This window comes from Varroa jacobsoni, unplaced genomic scaffold (assembly GCF_002532875.2).
Source record: "Varroa jacobsoni isolate VJ856 unplaced genomic scaffold, vjacob_1.0 scaffold_1334, whole genome shotgun sequence".
NCBI lineage: Eukaryota > Metazoa > Arthropoda > Arachnida > Mesostigmata > Varroidae > Varroa > Varroa jacobsoni.
In genome coordinates this window covers 1-18277 of record NW_019214236.1, presented here as the reverse complement: position 1 = coordinate 18277, position 18277 = coordinate 1, and the positions used below count along the sequence as shown (strand labels likewise).

Here is an 18277-nt window from a genome sequence, read left to right as displayed (position 1 = left end):
GCCTTTGTTGAGTGTCTCCTGTTGAGAGCTGTTGTAGCTGCTAAAAAACGCTTCTTCGTCTTCATCGCTATTATGTAGTATTTTGGCTTGCGACTGGCTACTCTTAGCCTCACGACAGATCTCGCACAGGTTTTACGAACAGGTCTACGGATCTGCGGATCGATCGATCTAGTGACAAAACGCTGTGTACGAATCTGCGCAGAACTGCAGGGACTCAAGAACACGGACAATAAAGCGTCATTTCGTTTGTATCAGCAGAAACACCGTGCGCTCTTCAGGTTTGCCTTTCTGGGGCAGAGTCTTGCTCACGATAGCTGAACTACGTCGCCCTTCATTATGTGCTTCTGGCTTTCTCCAATCATTTTCATCTTCCTTCAGGCTCGTTTTCGTCTATTTTTGACTATTCCTATCGCTGCGCCTCACTGTCTCTCGCTTTTTCGCCTTTATCCGCTTGTCTAGCTATCCCGCTTTCTTGTTTTGAGTCTTCATTCTATAGCTCGTCCGACTAGATCCACTGTCTATAGGGCTAGTTGTGGTCTTTGGACGCCTATGATGTGGCGCTCCGTTGACTCGCTATACTTTAGTAGGCGTGCTAATACTATCTATATTTCGCCCCGTATACAACTCGTCCTGAACGAGCTGAACTTGGTAACAGCATTTTCATAGGCTACAGGGGGCATCATCTTCTTTTGATGTGTCGAAAGACTGTTTCTATTTTGCTACGTCGCATCTTCTGTGTGCTGACGGCCAGTGATAGCCAAGTGGTTGCGCGAAGAACGGCGTGGTAGAGAGGAAACGCTGGAACGGGTCTGTGCCGCTAGACCCATAACGAGGCAGACCCACGATACAGCTGTGGTGGTGACTCTGAAGAGCAATGATGCGTCTCCGGGCTGAGGAGAGATAATCAGTCGTAGCGATTGGTGCCGCTGCTGTACTGAAGTTGCTTCGAGTGCGACCGCTGCCGCTTCTGCTGACGTCAACTTAAATCGAGTCGGTGTCCCAATGAAAGCTGCTAAATAATAGGAAGACCCAGAGCACTAGCAATTGGCTGTTGAGGCTCAATTCTGCCTTACGTTGGTGTTAGGTATTAGTCATCGAGCGTGATCTCCAGCCAATTCACTGCTTCCGCACCTTGGCCCCCTCTCGTCGTTCAGATTGGTCCAAGGCCGAAGTGAATTTAGCCTACTCTATTGAAGATTTGTCTTTTCGTGCTTCTGCGTTGTCGTGGCCGTTCAGTAGGCCTTTGCTCATTCGCTGTGCTATTTCGTCGCTTACCTGACCATACAATATAATAGTGCTTAGCTAAGCAGAGTTAGCGAGATAAAGTCCAGCTCGGCTTACTTCAGCCATCCCTCTCCTGGCTGGTGCTATTCGGGGTCAACCGGAGGCTTTGTCACGCTATAGTTTCTAGTTGTTATCATGGTCAAAACAGTGGTTCTAGTCCTCGTAGAACCCTAACACGAAACTGCCATGGCCAATGATGCTGGTGATGATGATTATACCAAACCATTGCTAAGGGAGTGAGTAGCGGCTGTCGTTAGTAGCTTTGGCCGTGAGTGGGAGGGGGAAAGAGCCATCTGATGAGAAGGGAGTGGCGCGACTTGTAGCCGCACTAGCGCCAGCTACACCAGCCAACCCGCGACCATTCTGTTTTTTGCCGAATGGTCCCCGTGGCTTCACTTCGACTACATCACGACGGCTACAAGAAGAGAACAAGCGTCTGCCTACCGGCCGGCCGGCCGGCCGGCCGCTCATTGGCTCACGGTGCGCGGTTCACAAACGAAGAAGGCCAAGCCGTCAAGATAACAAGTCAGCCTGTGGCTGTCGCGTACGGCTTTCTTTTTTGCCGTTGGTGCTTCACCGTCGCCTCTACAACTGTGGTACTGTTATTGCCAATTGCCACTCGGAACTGTTGCCGCTGCGGCAACTCATGAGTTACTCATGCAGTTTCGCCCGTTTGCTGGCAGTTACTTCTGCTGCCGCCGCGACGGCCGTAGCTGCGTCCGTCATTGGAAGAGAGCGCTTTGTCTGCCCTCCCTCATTCGCCGACTCACGGAGTCACCGGCTCTCTCACGAGATAACAGCGTCCCGTCAGACTGCCGGCCAGTCAGCTTGCAGCAGAAGCTACAGAGGGTCCTCGACGGAGCCTGTTAGGAAGAGAAACGCCGCTGCTCCGAAGAGAAGCGTCCGTTGGCGCCGCTATTCAACCAAAGAAAACACGAGCGTCAGCGAAACGGTTACAACACTCCACGCTACCTGTATAGGAGATAGAGGGAGAACGCGCGTTGTAAAAATAGAAGTGTTCGCTCTGTGCGTCCGATAGAACTGAAGTGAACCGTCACGACGACAACGGTCAAATCGCCAGAATAAAACAGAAGCAAAACAGGATCAGACAACGCGAACGCACACCAGCTTGTTACCCTGAAATACGCCAAGCCAATTCGAATAGAGTCGTAAGTTTCTGCAACAGAAGTTTACTCCTGGTTGTTGATTACTCGTTGCTAGTTAATCGCCGGTGGATTTGCACAGAGAATCGGGACGTAAACGACTTAATTTCCTGAGTAGCACAGCTAGATAATGAGGACACTGTGTTGGCCAGGTCTGGCATCAGAAAGGAAAGAAAAATAAAATACTTCGATCAGCAGGAAAACTTGTTCTCAAGCGTATTACTGAAATGTGCATTTGGCATTGAGGTGCTCGTGTGGTGCTCGATAGGAACGAAGTTGATAACGAATTTGGATAGACTTGACAGGTATCTGTGCCTGATGCGACCTAGTGGTAAACCGTGATGAAAAGTACAGAACTAGACACCCCGTGGATATGTTTTTACTGTATTTGTTAGGTGTCAGTTAGACGAGTGATGTGAGTGAAGCTCGGACTCTGCAATGCGCGGTATTGTCGAATCAACGGAGGTTTATTTTACTATCTTGTTCAATTTCTCGTAAACCAGAGTAAAGTCTGAAGCCGTATCCTTTTAGGACAAGGTAAGGATCAATCTTCTTGGCAAATTGTTTCGATCTTTTCTGTAAACTTTCCTTTTCTTGTCTATTTTTTATTGTTATTATATGCAGTGTAGAAGATGCCTGACATATCCGAGGCTTTAGTTCTTGAATACCATGGAGCGACCGAAGTGAGACTGCCTATGCCGAAGTGAGAATAGCTTTGCATCGACACTCTACAAATTTAATCTCTAAGGAACTAAGCTATTTATTAGACGAGTCCATTTACTCAATGCAATAGATGCGGAACGTCATAAGAAACGGCGATCCCACATTTTAGAAACATAGAACAGAGCCTTTATCGGTAGGTACATGTAAGGGTAACAGACAAAAGACGATAGGTAAGCACTTTTCACAACGATTGAGCCTAGAACAGGAAACGCTTTCAAGATTTTCTGTATACGTATCACACATTCGAGCATACACGAACGCCCTGTTGTCAACGGCGGTAAGAATAAATGTGTATCTGTAAGCGGTATGAAGGGCCCTTTAAACAATAACCTAACAAAATCGATGATCATTTCTCTAAGACGCCGGTCACCATTCGCTTTTGTGTCATATATTATATTCGTGACGATGACGACGTCTGAAAATACGCCACAAAGACCCCTATCCGTTTCCGAAGAGAGAACCGGGCAGAACCAAGCGTAAGAGGGATGATTCTAAGCTGTTCCTGGTCCGATTTCGAAAAAAAGCTTAATCCACTGCTTGTAGCCGCAGCCGATTCTTGCGAACGCAGTCTCATAAACGATTTCGCCAAGAACGTTGTTGGACTGGGTGGCGTATTTTTGGCTCGAAACAGTGGATGGATCTAATGCTGTTGTTGCCTCCCAGCTAAAAAAACTCCAAGAAGTCGTACCTACACACACACACATTACTGTCATTCGTATACGATATCTAACTCACATCATATCCAATATGTTCGTTGTTATTATGACGTTTAATCTGATTTCTGGCCAGTCTTTCTGAGAGGGAATATGGGCGCGTGAGTAATGAAATGGTCAAATCAGATGCTATACAACGTACTCAACGACGACAACAACAACAACAATCAACGGAACCATCACGTTTTTACGGAATTGGTCACTTGACGGGGGGTTCCCCCCGCGCCCCAACGCGGTCCCGCATATGTGCAGAAAAAGATTAGCCAACAGCATTCAAACATAATATAGGGAGAAGGGCATTCAAGGGTTGCTCCCGCTCTTTAGCAGCGGTAGAAGTCGGGTGAGAACACCAGCAGCAGACTTAGCCGTCCGTGACACGTCTGATGCGTCGGCGATCACGTACGATATCATGCTCTACGAATGGGGAACGGAAAAGGTACGGGATAGTTTGCACCAAAATTCAACAGTAGTGGTGATCTGATTAAGCGGCGCGAGTGAACGACTACGGCAGCAGTCCAGGACAATTTGGTAGTGATTGACTAGCAACGACTCGGTCGAATTGGGAAAGAGGTGCAGATGTCTTACAGATTTTGCTTGTTGTTAGTTAACATATTCTGTAGAAAGCGTTTATACGTGGCCTGCTTTACAGGCCAATGCTTTTACCTCGACATTTTGATGGAAAAAATGAAGCAGACCATAGGGCAGACAAGCAGTGAGAAATCAGCCTATAACTGATATGAACCGATCACGTTAAAGTGTTTCGCGATATTTTTAAGCCGGTAATTTTCTTCTGTAGCAGCATCCGATGCCCGCTAATCAATGGTCCCCTATTAAAACGTGTTATGGTTTTTTTTTGTAGTTGACAATCGCAGTACGACGACCTCTTTCGATCTGATGTGTATCGTATATCCAGAATGAATCTTCATTATGGTTTTGTTGCATCTTCGTATTTGTGTGGATGATATTCCGTTTGCGAATTAAGCGCGATCCGCACGATACTTCATCTTTCTCCTGCTTCCGCACGTTTTAGGTATCTTGCTTGCAGGTTTTTTTTATTACCGTATTATCCGGTTCCGTCCACGTAGCGAAGAATCAAGATATACCTGCAATGATATTCATACAGAATTACTAGCATCAAGATTAAAGGTCAAACTCGGTGTTACTGGTTTAAAGATGTTTAACTTATATGGTATGGGACGATATACCCAGGTCAAGAAGAACTTCGAGGAAGCAAGTTGTCCGAGTTCTCAATAGACAACAATTATTGATGACAAATTTAGCCAATTGACTACCAGTCGTAAATGGCGCAGACTCATCTATATAGCAATGATTACTGGCCGACTTTTAGTATTGCATTGAGCGATATTTACATAAGACAATGAAAATAAAACTCGTATTTCCGACCAATGTCATCAATGTGCACGCACGTGCATTTGAGCGTGCACGTGAAATTCGCTTCGGCGAAAGCTGAAATCGAGCAAATAAATGAACGTCAGCACACGTACTACGAGTTATTACGTGGTTTCCTAGTCTTCATTAATTAATGTCGTGCAGAGTAATTGAATTGTTAGTTCTTGGTCGTAACGGTGGTGACGGTGGCGGGGCACCTTTGCGATTAAGTACGATACATAAAACGCAGTTGCTACTGGGGTTGCCGCCTCAACATCGCCAGCAAAAGCAGAAACGACAGCGAGTCGCTACGTGCGTTGTCCTCGTTTTTTCTCCGCGATGATTCTCCCTTCTGTCTTTGTCCATCAAGGACAGAATAATGTGACTTTAATCAGTAAAAAGTTACTACCCAGTGACGCCAGTCGCAGTACTCAATATCGCACAGAATCCATCTATCTTTAAGTGATGGGTATCAGCAATCGGAGACTACGACCAAGCACCCCCTCTCGATGAGACGCAAACGACCATTATAGACTGGTTCGATGGGCAGATCGGAGCAATGGCTTCTTCAGCTGTAACTGTAGCTACCGCAAGATCAGCTGAGACCAGAAACCCACAGGCGTCTAATGAACAAGAGGACAACTTCCGCCAACAGGCTAATTAATATATATATATATATATATATATATATATATATATATATATATAACTAACACAACGAAAAAGGTCTACACTTTGGCCAAATTTTAATTGTTCAATAGTAGAAAGCGGTATACTTTTTCATGCTGGGTTAATCAATTTTTTGTGAATGAATCACCAAAGGTAAAATTCAATTAGTTCGCACAAAAATCATAACCTAAAATTAATCGTTTTCCCATAAATCAATTGGACAATTTAATGGCACAGACCTTTGTGTAGCAAGAAGGCCAACAACTGTAAGAGAGCTCATGAGCAGCGGAAGATAGATCAAGTACATCTACACACAGGTAGATGTTTGCAATGACTTCTATTCATGTTGCTGTACTTAAGTTATTTCCACCGTTTGACTGACGAAGTTATACAATGACGAAGAACCGAATAGATCGTCTGAATGTAGTGGTAAGTTGCCCATAACCAATCGGGCGTTTTCGTCTGGTCCTATTGACAGTGAAAGTTTGGTCTGACGATTGCAAAAGAACCAGGTGTTCCTATGTATAGAGTCTATGGTAGCAATGTTGATATTGACAACTGATCGTTAATAAAATTGCCAAAAATCGCGTATGCTTTGAGGCCGTATTGAGAAACATGCAAAATGAATCTCCGCTAAGTTTCTGTTCTAGACCGAATAAGTGAAAGCGTGCTAGCTTTGTATTCTGCCTTTTCTAGCGTTCTACTGATATTCTGTGCGTTCTTTTCCCTCTGTTTAGCTTCTGCGCGTCGCTAATTAGTTAAGGAGACAGACCTCGCTGAACCGGGTGCAGACACGATTGAACGACAGGTGCTGCCTCCATGTTCCGGGCCATATTGTTTTGTTTGTGTGCTCCTAAGGCTCCTGAGAGTCGATAGAACGAAGGCCCTTCCTGGCCATTTTAAGTTTGGCCCAAAAGACATTTTTGACGAGAGAAAAAGCCGGTTAACCCTATTCGCATGAATCTTCCTAACATTTGGAATACGTTCGACTGTTATAGTCGATACCGGTAGCACAGTCATACTTTAAACTTATCCATAGGGAAGTAGAGACACAGTTAATGAATAACTTTATTTATTTATTAACTTGAAATTTAAATGACTAAAAATAAGTCAGCAGAAAGTTACCAATGACGTATTGCTATACGGTTGTTCATAGGCTATTTTTTGACGAACGTTTTTAACTTAGGTTCATCATAATAAATATTATATTGCCGCGCTCGCATCCAAATAACAAGCTGTTCAAATCCTGCACAAAGTTATTCATATGTAAGTTAGTTGATTAATTGACTGTTATATTCAATCCCCTAATTCGGCTGTTATGTCCTGATCTATTTTACAATGCATATATGGCTCTGTCCCCGTATGAAACTCAACAATTCATTGCCTGTTTTTAAAAGCACTCGAAAAAAACAGAGCTTCGTATCGTAAGTTCGAGTGCTAAATAGAATAACAGTATCATCATATAGGATATGATATCTACAATATACTGTTTTCGCTTACCTTAAGCTATACTCTCTGTAAGGCTTTCGACTAAGTCTTCTAGACCATCTGTCGATATTACTCCAGATACAATTAGAAGGGGTCCTGTTAGTCCTTATTGCGGCTTGTTTTTCAGATCGATTTAAACAAATTTTATGTTTGGTACTGTCTGTCTATTGTTTTATCATCTACAAACGTTAAGATAAAGCGAAAAAACTAACGGTGGCAATTATCGTTCGAGCAAATGCATATTGGCTACCCCGAGCGCACTTTGCTTCCTAATGCACTAATTTAACACAAAACCCATTTCACTTTACAGGTTTTCGGTAAAATTATACCATGAAATCGAATGCCCAACGGCCTGTTGGATCTCATCGGTCTCACAGCATGACTCTCGCCTTCTGCACGATTTGAATAGATAGTGTACTATCTCAACTCAAGGACCTCTAGGGAAAACCCTGTCACTTGGCACCAAACGAAAATAGTACCACAAAATTACGATGAAGCCAACAAGTTCTGCCTTGCATCTTATCAGGTTTCTACTATCATGGCTTCTACCATCGTGTGCGTACACGTCGTCGGTCGTTAATGTTCACTGTAAGTACAGCCATTGTTGCGCTTGCGGAAACTCTAAATTGATGCGTTCAGGTAGGAACAATCACCGGTTAGTTAGGGAGAATAAACGCCTTGAGTTTATAGCTAAAATCAAGTGTACGTCTAAATCTGAAGTAGCTCGCCTCGTGTTCCTAAGTTCAATAGATAAACCTAGTACCACAGTATCAGGCTGACGGACGGTGGAGGCAGTAAAAATGTGGACCGATTTCGACTGATCGAGCAGATACACACGTGGCAATAAAATTCTCATGGACGAAATGGCAACGAGTTCTGACCAGCCGTATGACTATCGCTTCCCTGGATGTGTGCTAGCGGTGGCTTGTATTTGTCTACCGTGGAAGATGACAGGAATGCTCGAGGAAGACAAATATTTTTAGCCGTCATAGCAGCCCAGCAAATGTGATGTTACAGACCACGCTTATTTTTAACACGCATAAATTTCCCTTCCAAGCCGGCAGATGATCCTGGAAACGTAAGGCTGTCACTTAAATCGGCCAGACATGATTATGTAGTAAGGTTTACCTATTAGTCAACGCCAATCATTTAGTCATTTAGTCCGTTCACAGTCGTTTCATCGTGATCTACATTATCAAAGCGAAAAAATTCGAGCGTTCGCTGACTACCTGGTAGTTTCTGACTGAACGGATAGCAAAAAGATATCGTCGGTCACGGCAAAACCGTCTACTGCGAAAGTCTGTTATCGTACTGCATCATGTATTCAATATGGTAAACACGTATCAATTACTGCCCTCGCATTCTCGATGGTGGCTGATGGCTAGTATCAAGACGATGTTCCGCAAACAGACATCGAAAACAGTGCGTCTTCAAAACTTGTCTGTGCCTCTGAAGGGTTTCGAACAGCGTTCGTGCATCAGTTGCTGAAAAATTGAAAAAGATACAGGCAAACTACACCACCAAAAAGTCTACAGAAAGACGGAAAGGTTCGGTGAAAAATAAGGCGCATCGTTACACGGGGAGGTTTAGCTCTTTATTAGTTACTGCTGTGACCGCTGCTCCGTAGTGTGTTGAACTGTTATACAAAGAGAGGCTCTTTGCGTCTCAAGTTGAAGTCACCGAAGATCTGAGATTGGATTGACGGAAGGCCCGAAAACTGGCAGGCCAAGCCCGCTATAACATAGTGTTCTTAAATTAAATGAACTAGAATATGCGAAAAGATATTTGAAATGTTGTAGTAACGTTTTTAGGTTTTCAATAATTCGTAGTAGAGCCTCTGCGTTCATAGCGTATGTGCGCTGTATTGTTTGCGTGCGCAGGATCCCTGTATTTGTCGACTTGCACGCGTAATCATAGGAACTGATCCGTATGTATGTCCGTTTCTGGCTATGCAGAATTGAGTACGTTCATAGCCATCTGACGCTCGGAGCCACACCCCTCTCCCGATCATCACTCCCGATTACCCAATCTATAACGACCACCATTGTCTGTGTAGTGTTCCCTTTTCACTTGTGTATGATGCGCGTCCACTTTCGCTACAGGCAGAAAAAAAACAAAGCTCTTGTAGGCTTGCTAAAGGACGTGTCCCTTATAATGATCTGCTTTTTTCGAGCTTATATCGAGATTGAACAGAAGATCGGATTGGAATCGCCGACCTTTTTCAGGAAAAGGTATCCACGTATATTTGTACTCGATGCTAGCACGCACAATGTAATCACTGGTGTGCATAAGGACGGGATATTGTCAATGAGCTTCGCTTTGGCATTCTGGTATAATGTCGAGATGATTGAAAACAGGGTACCTCACTGTATTTTTAGAAATTCGATCATTACCTGTTGTCTGTCCGTGTAATAAAACAGCATAGTTTGCTGAGTCGGTCATATATCCCTATTTAATTACATGATTAAATAAGGATCCGGTTGCTTCCCGTAAATGGCGAAGAATGGAACAGTCAGTGACATTATAGAACTAATGCTCGTAGCGGTCGGAATGCATTTTTTTCTTTTTTTCCATTAGAACTAACACGGTATACGTAAGGTCACGTAAGACGCAGCTGGAAAATGACTGCGAATAACGTATGTTGACGAGGAACGCTTTCCGCCTAACGAAACAATGTTATTACAGGAACGAGCGCAAACGCCGTATGTATGGAGTGGAAATGGTTGAGCGAGTTACGCATTGATCTAAAGCGAAAGATCTATGTTATCAACTAATGTTAGAACAAGCAAAAACAAACACGGACTATTGGGAAATAACAAGCGAACTCAGGGTGCGAATTAGATGAGTATGAAATGAAGACTCCGTAACAGGCAGAATATATATGAAAATCATATGAAGGAGTTTATACTTAAAAAAAAGGGCTAGCTATTTTGTGAGGATTGTGTATTGACGATATGAATATAACTCGTGCAAAGAAGATTATATAGGTACGCTTAGCATATAGTCAATTGGGAACGGTTTGTTGATGAGATTGATACGACATGGCAAAAGATGTCGATTAGTTAATGCACTTCATCCGAACCCTTATAGCTACAGTTGCTGGTATCTCATCCCTTACAAAGCGTGTGTTCCGACTGAGGTCGTTGATAAACACTATTGCTACACTGTTGGCAAACTTCAATTGCTACGGCTTATTTTGCTTTCTTTGCAGAACAGTTTTCTCTTAGTCTTCGATATCGCGGTCCACATACGCATGCATTGAGTAAAGCACTTCACAGTTTGAATGTCGTACGCCAATTCACGAAGTGCTAACCATGAACAGCGGAAGGTACAGATGCCAGTCTGTATAACCATTACATAAATACGTTATAATGTGGTGTTTACTTGCTATGTGCGCCGTAATTGCGGTACGCGAGCTTCATCAGGTATCTGTATCATACGAGCACATGTAATAACGAAATAGCATCCGTCTGCAAAACCTATGGACGGTTTCCGTCGGTGTCGCCGGACGTTTGCTTACTTCTTTCTACCTCTTTCCATTCAGGTAGTCGCTAGTTCTCGATCGTACGTCCTGTTTGACGCAGGCCATAAGCCAGAGAGGGTTGGCGTAAGTTCAGTTCGACTCCATCATTCGTTACTTCACTACAGCGATATATCGTCGTGCTAACGATGAGACCGACCCAATGCCTCTAGGGCCTCTGTGTCTTTGGGTAAAAGATCGCATTTGAAGTCATGTTGTCGGCTGGACACAGGCGACCTGGGGAAATAGGCAAACATTTCATGTGGTCGTGCTAATGCTTTCAGAATGGCGTAACGCTAGCAGTGTGTCGGTTTAGCCGAGCCAGCAGCGGCGGATCAAGCCACTTGCCGTAGCGCAGACTCACGCAATGCGATGTTCAAGCATTTTCATGATCCAATAAAACACTATGTTCCCTCTTCTTTTCATTTTGATACAACTGTGGCTGTTGCATGTCGCATAACTTGCTCCATGGGCAATGGTTGTAACGAAGTAATAATAATAGGGGCTCTTACTATCGAACAACTACAGTTACCGCTTTCACTATGACTGGCATAGGTGGTAAGACAGTGGCTGTATTGCTCCTTCAGGAACTGACCAGAAGCTCCTTAGTTTAGCTTCAAAATGATTTGCCCAAGTATGATACTGTTATTACCACAACTGGCACCAGCACCGCGTCTATGTACACAAAGCCGCGGTTGAGGCCACCGTTAGCTGATTTAGCCGAAAAGACGCGGCCTTTTCGACGGTGCCACCATGCTACCGCGACCACGTCTACAATGTCGCCTGCTACTTTTGCAGCTACTGATGTCGTTATTGTTACTGCATAATAGCAGTACGGTGCTGTCCGTACGATCCAGCATGCTAGTCTTTCTTGCCCGGGGCCATTCGCTTCTTCTGACGTGCAGCTCGTCGGTCTTTTCATTGATTCCCTCGTCTGTTTAGTCGTATAACATGAAGCCAATGTGATGAGGTACAGAACGAAACAGACGCAGAGCAGCCAAGACGAGATTTTAATCGTTGCGGTACGAAAGCTACACATCAAGTGAAAATCATCTACGACAACGAGATATCCAGGGAAAGCCCAATTTCAATAGAAGGTCACAGAGGAACAACAAATAAACGAGTGCCTCCACTGGCCTGGAAAATATACCGTCTATACTATACCACGTACTGACACCGAAAAAAAAAAAAAAAGGCTAGCGGACAGTCAAGTGCGTACCGTCACATATGGCCGTTGCGCAGGACAGGTGGGATATCTAACATTTGCGCGAATGAAGTTTTGAAGAATTAGGAGCGAGTTGTCTTTGCCGTTAGCTTTGTTTACCCCTTTCTGTTGCTCTGGAAGCTTCTTGCTTCTGATTGTCATTGTTCGCTCAACTGATAGATGTTGCTGAACTACCGACGTACAGTTAGAGTTTGTCCTCTATCTTACGTCCTCGTGGCTGTTTTCTGAATACATCTCATAGTATAGATAATGCCCTATCGCAACTTGAGCCATACAAGTACACCGCTAGAAGTACTCACATGCATGTTATTGGATCACTGGCAAATCGTTAGAACTTTGTGTAACACGAAGTTCTAAGTGAATACCAGAAACGATGTTGAGAGGTAGCTGCGATGACTTGATCTGCTGATGTTCATGTGACCGCTGATCTTGTTGTTCTTAATAACAATGAATAGCCGATCCGGTAGCGTGTTGCATGGGGGTACGAAGATGAGCGTGTCAAGATACATTCAGGCAGTGGCAGTAGCATAGGGTAATTCAGTTATTACCCCCTACGTCAGTAACAAATTCATCTTGTCTTATAGTTTTATTCGATTTGATGAATGGCGGACGTTGAACCCAGCGAGTTCTGCCAAGGAGGAAGCACATGAATCGAAATATGGCGAACATCATCAGCAGGTCTACAATGGACTTAATTATAGCACAGACTTACATGATGTATTAATTACAACTTGAGCGTCGCTAGTAGTCTCGTGTTTAGAATGCGCACTCAATATATCTGCCATTACAGGCCGCCACAGCAGTGCCACAATAGCAGAACAAGCAGCCTGAAAAAGCGTTACGGTTTCTATTGCTAAAATTATGAACTTTATCTTCACAGAATAGTACGTACGGTAATCTACTAGCGGGACAGCAAGCACAATAAACAATACGCACTTCCCAAACGGTTGTCAAGCCGTGGCCGATTGTGTGTCGCCTGGTTCCTGCGTCAACTTAGCGGGGGCACCGGCGCTTGTTGGCGTTATTCCTCCGCCGTAAGTGATCCTCTCTGTTGGCTTACGGTTCGCCGAAAGCTATCTACGGTCCGACTTTGTGCCTTACTTGATTGGATTGCCTTTGTTAGACATGCGCACATTATGGTTCATGTATGAATGGTCTTCTAGCTCTATTCATATAAATGTATATAAACATAAGCATACGACATGTGTGGCAATAGAACGCAGCTGTAGCACCAGCTAGAGGTTGGTCCACATCAGGAAAAGGTAATTGCGCGCAGGCAAGCGAAGTAACTCTACTGCTAGCAGTATAATAATCCTAACCATGCGGTAAAGGAAGACCATATGCGACATCTCGACGTTATGCACACTAAAATAAGCACTGACGGGCAGTGCGGACGTTGTTTCCTGCACACTGATAATATGAACATATCCAGAGCGATGGCCCTGATGATAAAAGCGAAAAAATAAGAAGCAGAAATTTCATTAGAAAAATTTCAGCGACACCAGGCGGAGAGCCAGCGACCAACGTTCACAGCAGCATGTGTCGCACTTTACCGAAGAAGAAAATCAAACACGTAGCATGTCGCAAGCGGTCAACAACAAACGCAGTGAATCTGTACAAACAAGGATACGAAACAAATTTATAAAGCAAGAGGGTACGATGTTTAAACCCATCGAATGTGGTAGTGGGTTTGAAATGCGCATACAACGTGGACACGTCTCTACCCGGCGACAGAATAGGGGCGTAGAACGAAAATTGTCTGTGTTCGGCATCGTGTAAAGTCGCAGAAGAGGCTTCGTCATGTCACTAACGGATATGTGGAAATATAATAGCAGTGATGGCAATCGCGGCAGAGGGTCCCTATTGCCTCGGGAGTAAAGTAGACTGGTGCGCAGCATTTCGCACGCACGATGACCTTTGCTGTTGATCTGTATCGATAAACGGACACCGTGCGGTTTTGGCCGACGGTCTTTCTTCTTCTTTTTTTTTCTATATATATATATATATATATATATGTATATATATTGTATATATGGAAACTAGGAAAATAAAAATAATGCATGCTAATATAGCAATAAGTGTACGATAAAACTCTAATTACATGTCAAAGCCTTACAGCTGTGACAGCAAATAGCTAGAGCTCTAAAATACTGCATGATAAGTTTAATCATTGTGGATATAATGTCTTGTTGTAAACCTCATTTAACCTTGCTATCGTATTCCTCACACTGAATGCAGATATCGAGCAAAATATTATTCGGTTTGCCCACGAGGGCGCAGAGAACTTCAGTCAACTCCTCTTCGATGAAAATAATCAGCAGTTGATTGCCGGTGGACGGGAATTTATTTTTCGGTTAAGCCTCGACGATCTAATGCCACTTGAAAGCCATGAGTGGGTCTCGTCGAATAAGACGATTGAGCAATGCATTCTCAAGGGCCAGACGGCTCTAAACTGTCGTAACTACATAACTATTCTCCATAAGAACAACGGGTCAATCTTGGCGTGTGGAACAAATGCATTTTCGCCGCTATGCCGACGATATTCCCCACACGATTTAAGCTTCGTCCTCAGCGAGGAGACAGGAATCACCAAATCACCCTACTATCCAATAGCAAACATTACTTCACACATCACCGGTGAGTCTAGCGTATTTCTCTGCGATATACTTCATTGATACTAGAACCGAAATCAAATGCCTGTCGTGTAGTTTGCCATCTTCATTATGTGGTTTTCCATCAAAGTCTTGATAATCACAGATTTCTATAACAACGAATTGTTATAGTGACTACTATAGATAATTATGCTGCACCCGCAGTATCAACTTGTCTTAGGATATAATGTGCTTGCAGTAAAAGCTTCTGGAGAACAACCTAAAATAACCTCGTGCGGTTCTCTATTTATTGACTATATTCAGCTGACGACAATCTCTTTCTCGGCGGTCCCATTGACTTCGTTGGTAATGACTTCGCCTTCCTTCGAACTGGAACAACTGGTCCGTTACTTCGAACTACACAGAACGACCAAAAATATCTCAACAGGCCTCAGTTTATCGCGTCATTTGAAATTGGCAGTTTTATCTACTTTTTCTTTCGTGAGTCCGCCCTCGAATACATGCGTTGTGGTCAAGCGGTCTATTCGCGGGTTGGTCGGGTGTGCAAAAACGATTCAGGCAGTTCCATCATGAAGCATACGTGGACAACCTTCCTCAAGGCTCGACTCAGCTGTTCACTGCCTGGCAATATTCCGTTCGACTTCAATGAGGCTCAAAGTGTCGCCTACCTCAGCTCCCTGAAGACGTTCTATATATCGTTCACGACGCCTGAGTAAGTCCGGTAGATATCTTTTGCTAAGACCCCGACTACGTGAGGGTTTAGTTATAAACAGAAGATCAAACCCGTTTAGTAACACGGGTGAATTCAACTATGTCGTGAGATTGTTATCAATACAAACCAATGGGCAATATATTATTTGTATGATGACCTTCAGGAAGCCAAGCGAAATAATCTCTGCATACCTTACTGATCTTATGTGTTACCTTATTTTTCGGTTCTATATTACCCTATCACTTACAGTAACAGCATATATGGAACAGCAGTGTGTTCATACACCCTGAATGATATCGAGGCGGCATTCAAGGGGCCTCTTACGGGCGCGATGAATGACTTCCAACGAGGCAGGACAGCTCCAGCCCGTTTCGAGTGCAACATAAACGATGAACTTACTAGCGACGAGATGATTGACGTCAAACGATTTCAGCAGACATTTGACGTTGTGAGAAACGCTCGCACGATGCCGCTGTATCATTCGAATCTGGAGCGCCTCGTACATTTACAGGCTGATGAAGTATGGACCTCGTATCAGACGAGCGTTAGGGTTATTTTTGTCGTCACATTGGAAGGTACCCTAAAAAAGATCGTACATTATCCAACCACCGATGTGACCTGTGTCGTCGAGGAAGCGCATCTGTTCCGTGATGGCGAAAAGTTGAATCGGCTGCTATTAGTCAAGGAGAAGCATGCTCTATTTGCTGCTACTGATAGAGACATTCTGAGAATTCCACTCAGTTTCTGCGGCCAATACGAGTCACGGGAGACCTGCGTCGATTCCGGCGACCCCTATTGCGGATGGGATTCGCGAGAAGAGCGTTGCAGCACAGCACCTAACGACAACGTACTCGACGCCTTCTGGGCGCAAGGCCATGTGTGTCCCATTCGAGAGACTCCTGTTGCTGTTAATGGATCATGGGGACGTTGGAGCAGTTGGCGAGAATGCGGCCTCGCTGGAGCTCCGGCAGGCGAACTTTGTAAGTGCCGCCAAAGGAAATGCGATTCGCCCGCGCCAAGCAATGGTGGAACCAATTGTGTTGGACATAATGTAAGTTAAAAGAATGATTTTACTAATAAAATTTTCATCCACACCTTTAGGTTATGAATGCAATAGAGATTGACAAGCTCAAACAGGAATCGACTATGCAACTTTGCCCATGTACATACTATACTTGCCATTCAACTCTCTGCTAGGCAGCAAACCCTTCTATGTCCAAACTTGATGTCAGACTACTAATTGAACAAAGAGCCATTGCCTATTATAGTTCTCTTCGGGATTTTTATATGTATTAGGCTTCAGCTGCTTTTTTATTGTAATAATTATTCTACTTGCAGGTTCATGTGGTCAACTGTACGCGACACGGCGGTTGGACCGACTGGACCGAATGGTCGGCCTGCAGTGCGCAATGCGGACCCGGTTTTCAGCATCGGTCCCGTACTTGCAGTAACCCGCAGCCGGCATTCGGAGGACATGATTGCATTGGAACAGCGCTTGAAGAACGCGGATGTCCTGATAACCCTATATGCCACCCTTCAGTTGCAGTTCAAATACCTAAAGAAGTGACACATTGGAATGAATGGGGAGAATGGTCTGCTTGTAGCTCTCCCTGTGGTGGTGGCTTCCAAGTGAGGCGTCGTCAATGCGGAACCGCGATGAAAACACGAGAATGTGACCTTGGCTGCTCAAAAGAGTATCGCAGCTGCAATAACCACGAGTGTCCAGAAGTTAAAAGCGCACCGGAATGGGGTGAGTGGCATATAGTCAGTCCCGTATCTACGACTATTGTCGCAGGGGGCAGCCAAAGAGAAAACAGAAATGGATCTCTATCTACTAATCCATCGACATCGGCAGTGAGTTGGCTGGCCCGACGTTTCCGTTATCAATGCATCGCGCGTGTACCTTATGCAACATCTATCCGACTTGTCTTCTCCAAGAATGAACGATCCTGCCAAAACCACGTTGACTGCTACACATCTTGGGCGGCGCATCAGGAAACGTCCGAAAACGGCTCGCTTTGGTCGACATGGTCAGCTTGGAGCCCATGCTCTGTTTCATGCGGAGGTGGAGTACAGCGTCGAGAACGCGTCTGTAACAATCGCGGACACGGCAACAGTGGCTGCTCTGGCCTTTCCATACAGGAACAACAGTGCAACCAGGAACCGTGCCCGATCGAAGGCTGGTCGGAGTGGACCCCTTGGTCACGCTGTGATAACTTAAGCGGGGAGCAGCAAAGGAAACGACAATGTATCGCCAAAGAACAGTGGCGTTGCCTAGCTAATGTGCACACACGCGAATCGCGAAGTTGTCTCAACGATGAGAACGTCATCGCATCGGCATCAATCGAAAGCCAGTGCATTGGTGTTGGTTTGCTCACCTTCACGATGGCTGTGATCTTGGCGTACGTATCCGGTTTGGCGACGATAGTTCTCGTCGTACGAACTTACAATAAGCGCCATCAAGAGGAGGTATTGATTAGTGGCGCATCTGGGTCGTTATGCAATAGCATACAGGGCATTCACGTACCGAAGCATTTGGCGTCACAGCCACTCGTCCAAGCAGAAAGCAACACGTACGTGCCAAGCTCAGCCTTCAAGGGACAGTTCGATGTACTGAACTCTCAGACGGCCTCCCCTGTCAAGGTGACGGCCACAATCAAGCGATCAAGCACGTTCCGGGCACAGATAGAAGATGACCAAAATTTCTAAAAAGCGTCGACTTGTTGTTTGTATATAAATAGTATATATTTGTGACAATGTTTTTCCCTAATTGTCGTCT

At 44.6% G+C, this 18277-nt stretch overlaps 1 protein-coding gene across 1 annotated transcript; it reads left to right on the top strand.

The window, feature by feature from the left end:
- The first annotated feature begins 2107 nt into the window (after nucleotides 1-2107).
- Nucleotides 2108-18255, top strand: LOC111268945 (semaphorin-5B). The gene is made up of 6 exons (XM_022848207.2): nucleotides 2108-2984; nucleotides 7740-8017; nucleotides 14413-14811; nucleotides 15090-15498; nucleotides 15748-16549; nucleotides 16837-18255. The coding sequence occupies exons 2-6, from the start codon at nucleotides 7921-7923 to the stop codon at nucleotides 18205-18207; spliced, it is 3078 nt and encodes a 1025-aa protein (XP_022703942.1). The 5' UTR covers nucleotides 2108-2984; nucleotides 7740-7920; the 3' UTR covers nucleotides 18208-18255.
- The last annotated feature ends 22 nt before the right edge of the window (nucleotides 18256-18277 follow it).

Excerpts from the sequence above, each read along its gene's own strand:
- LOC111268945 (XM_022848207.2), top strand. The coding sequence starts at position 7,921 with ATGAAGCCAACAAGTTCTGCCTTGCATCTTATCAGGTTTCTACTATCA. Across the intron at positions 15,499-15,747 it reads ATATCGTTCACGACGCCTGA|TAACAGCATATATGGAACAG; the intron begins GTAAGTCCGGTA and ends TATCACTTACAG. Across the intron at positions 16,550-16,836 it reads CCAATTGTGTTGGACATAAT|GTTCATGTGGTCAACTGTAC; the intron begins GTAAGTTAAAAG and ends TTCTACTTGCAG.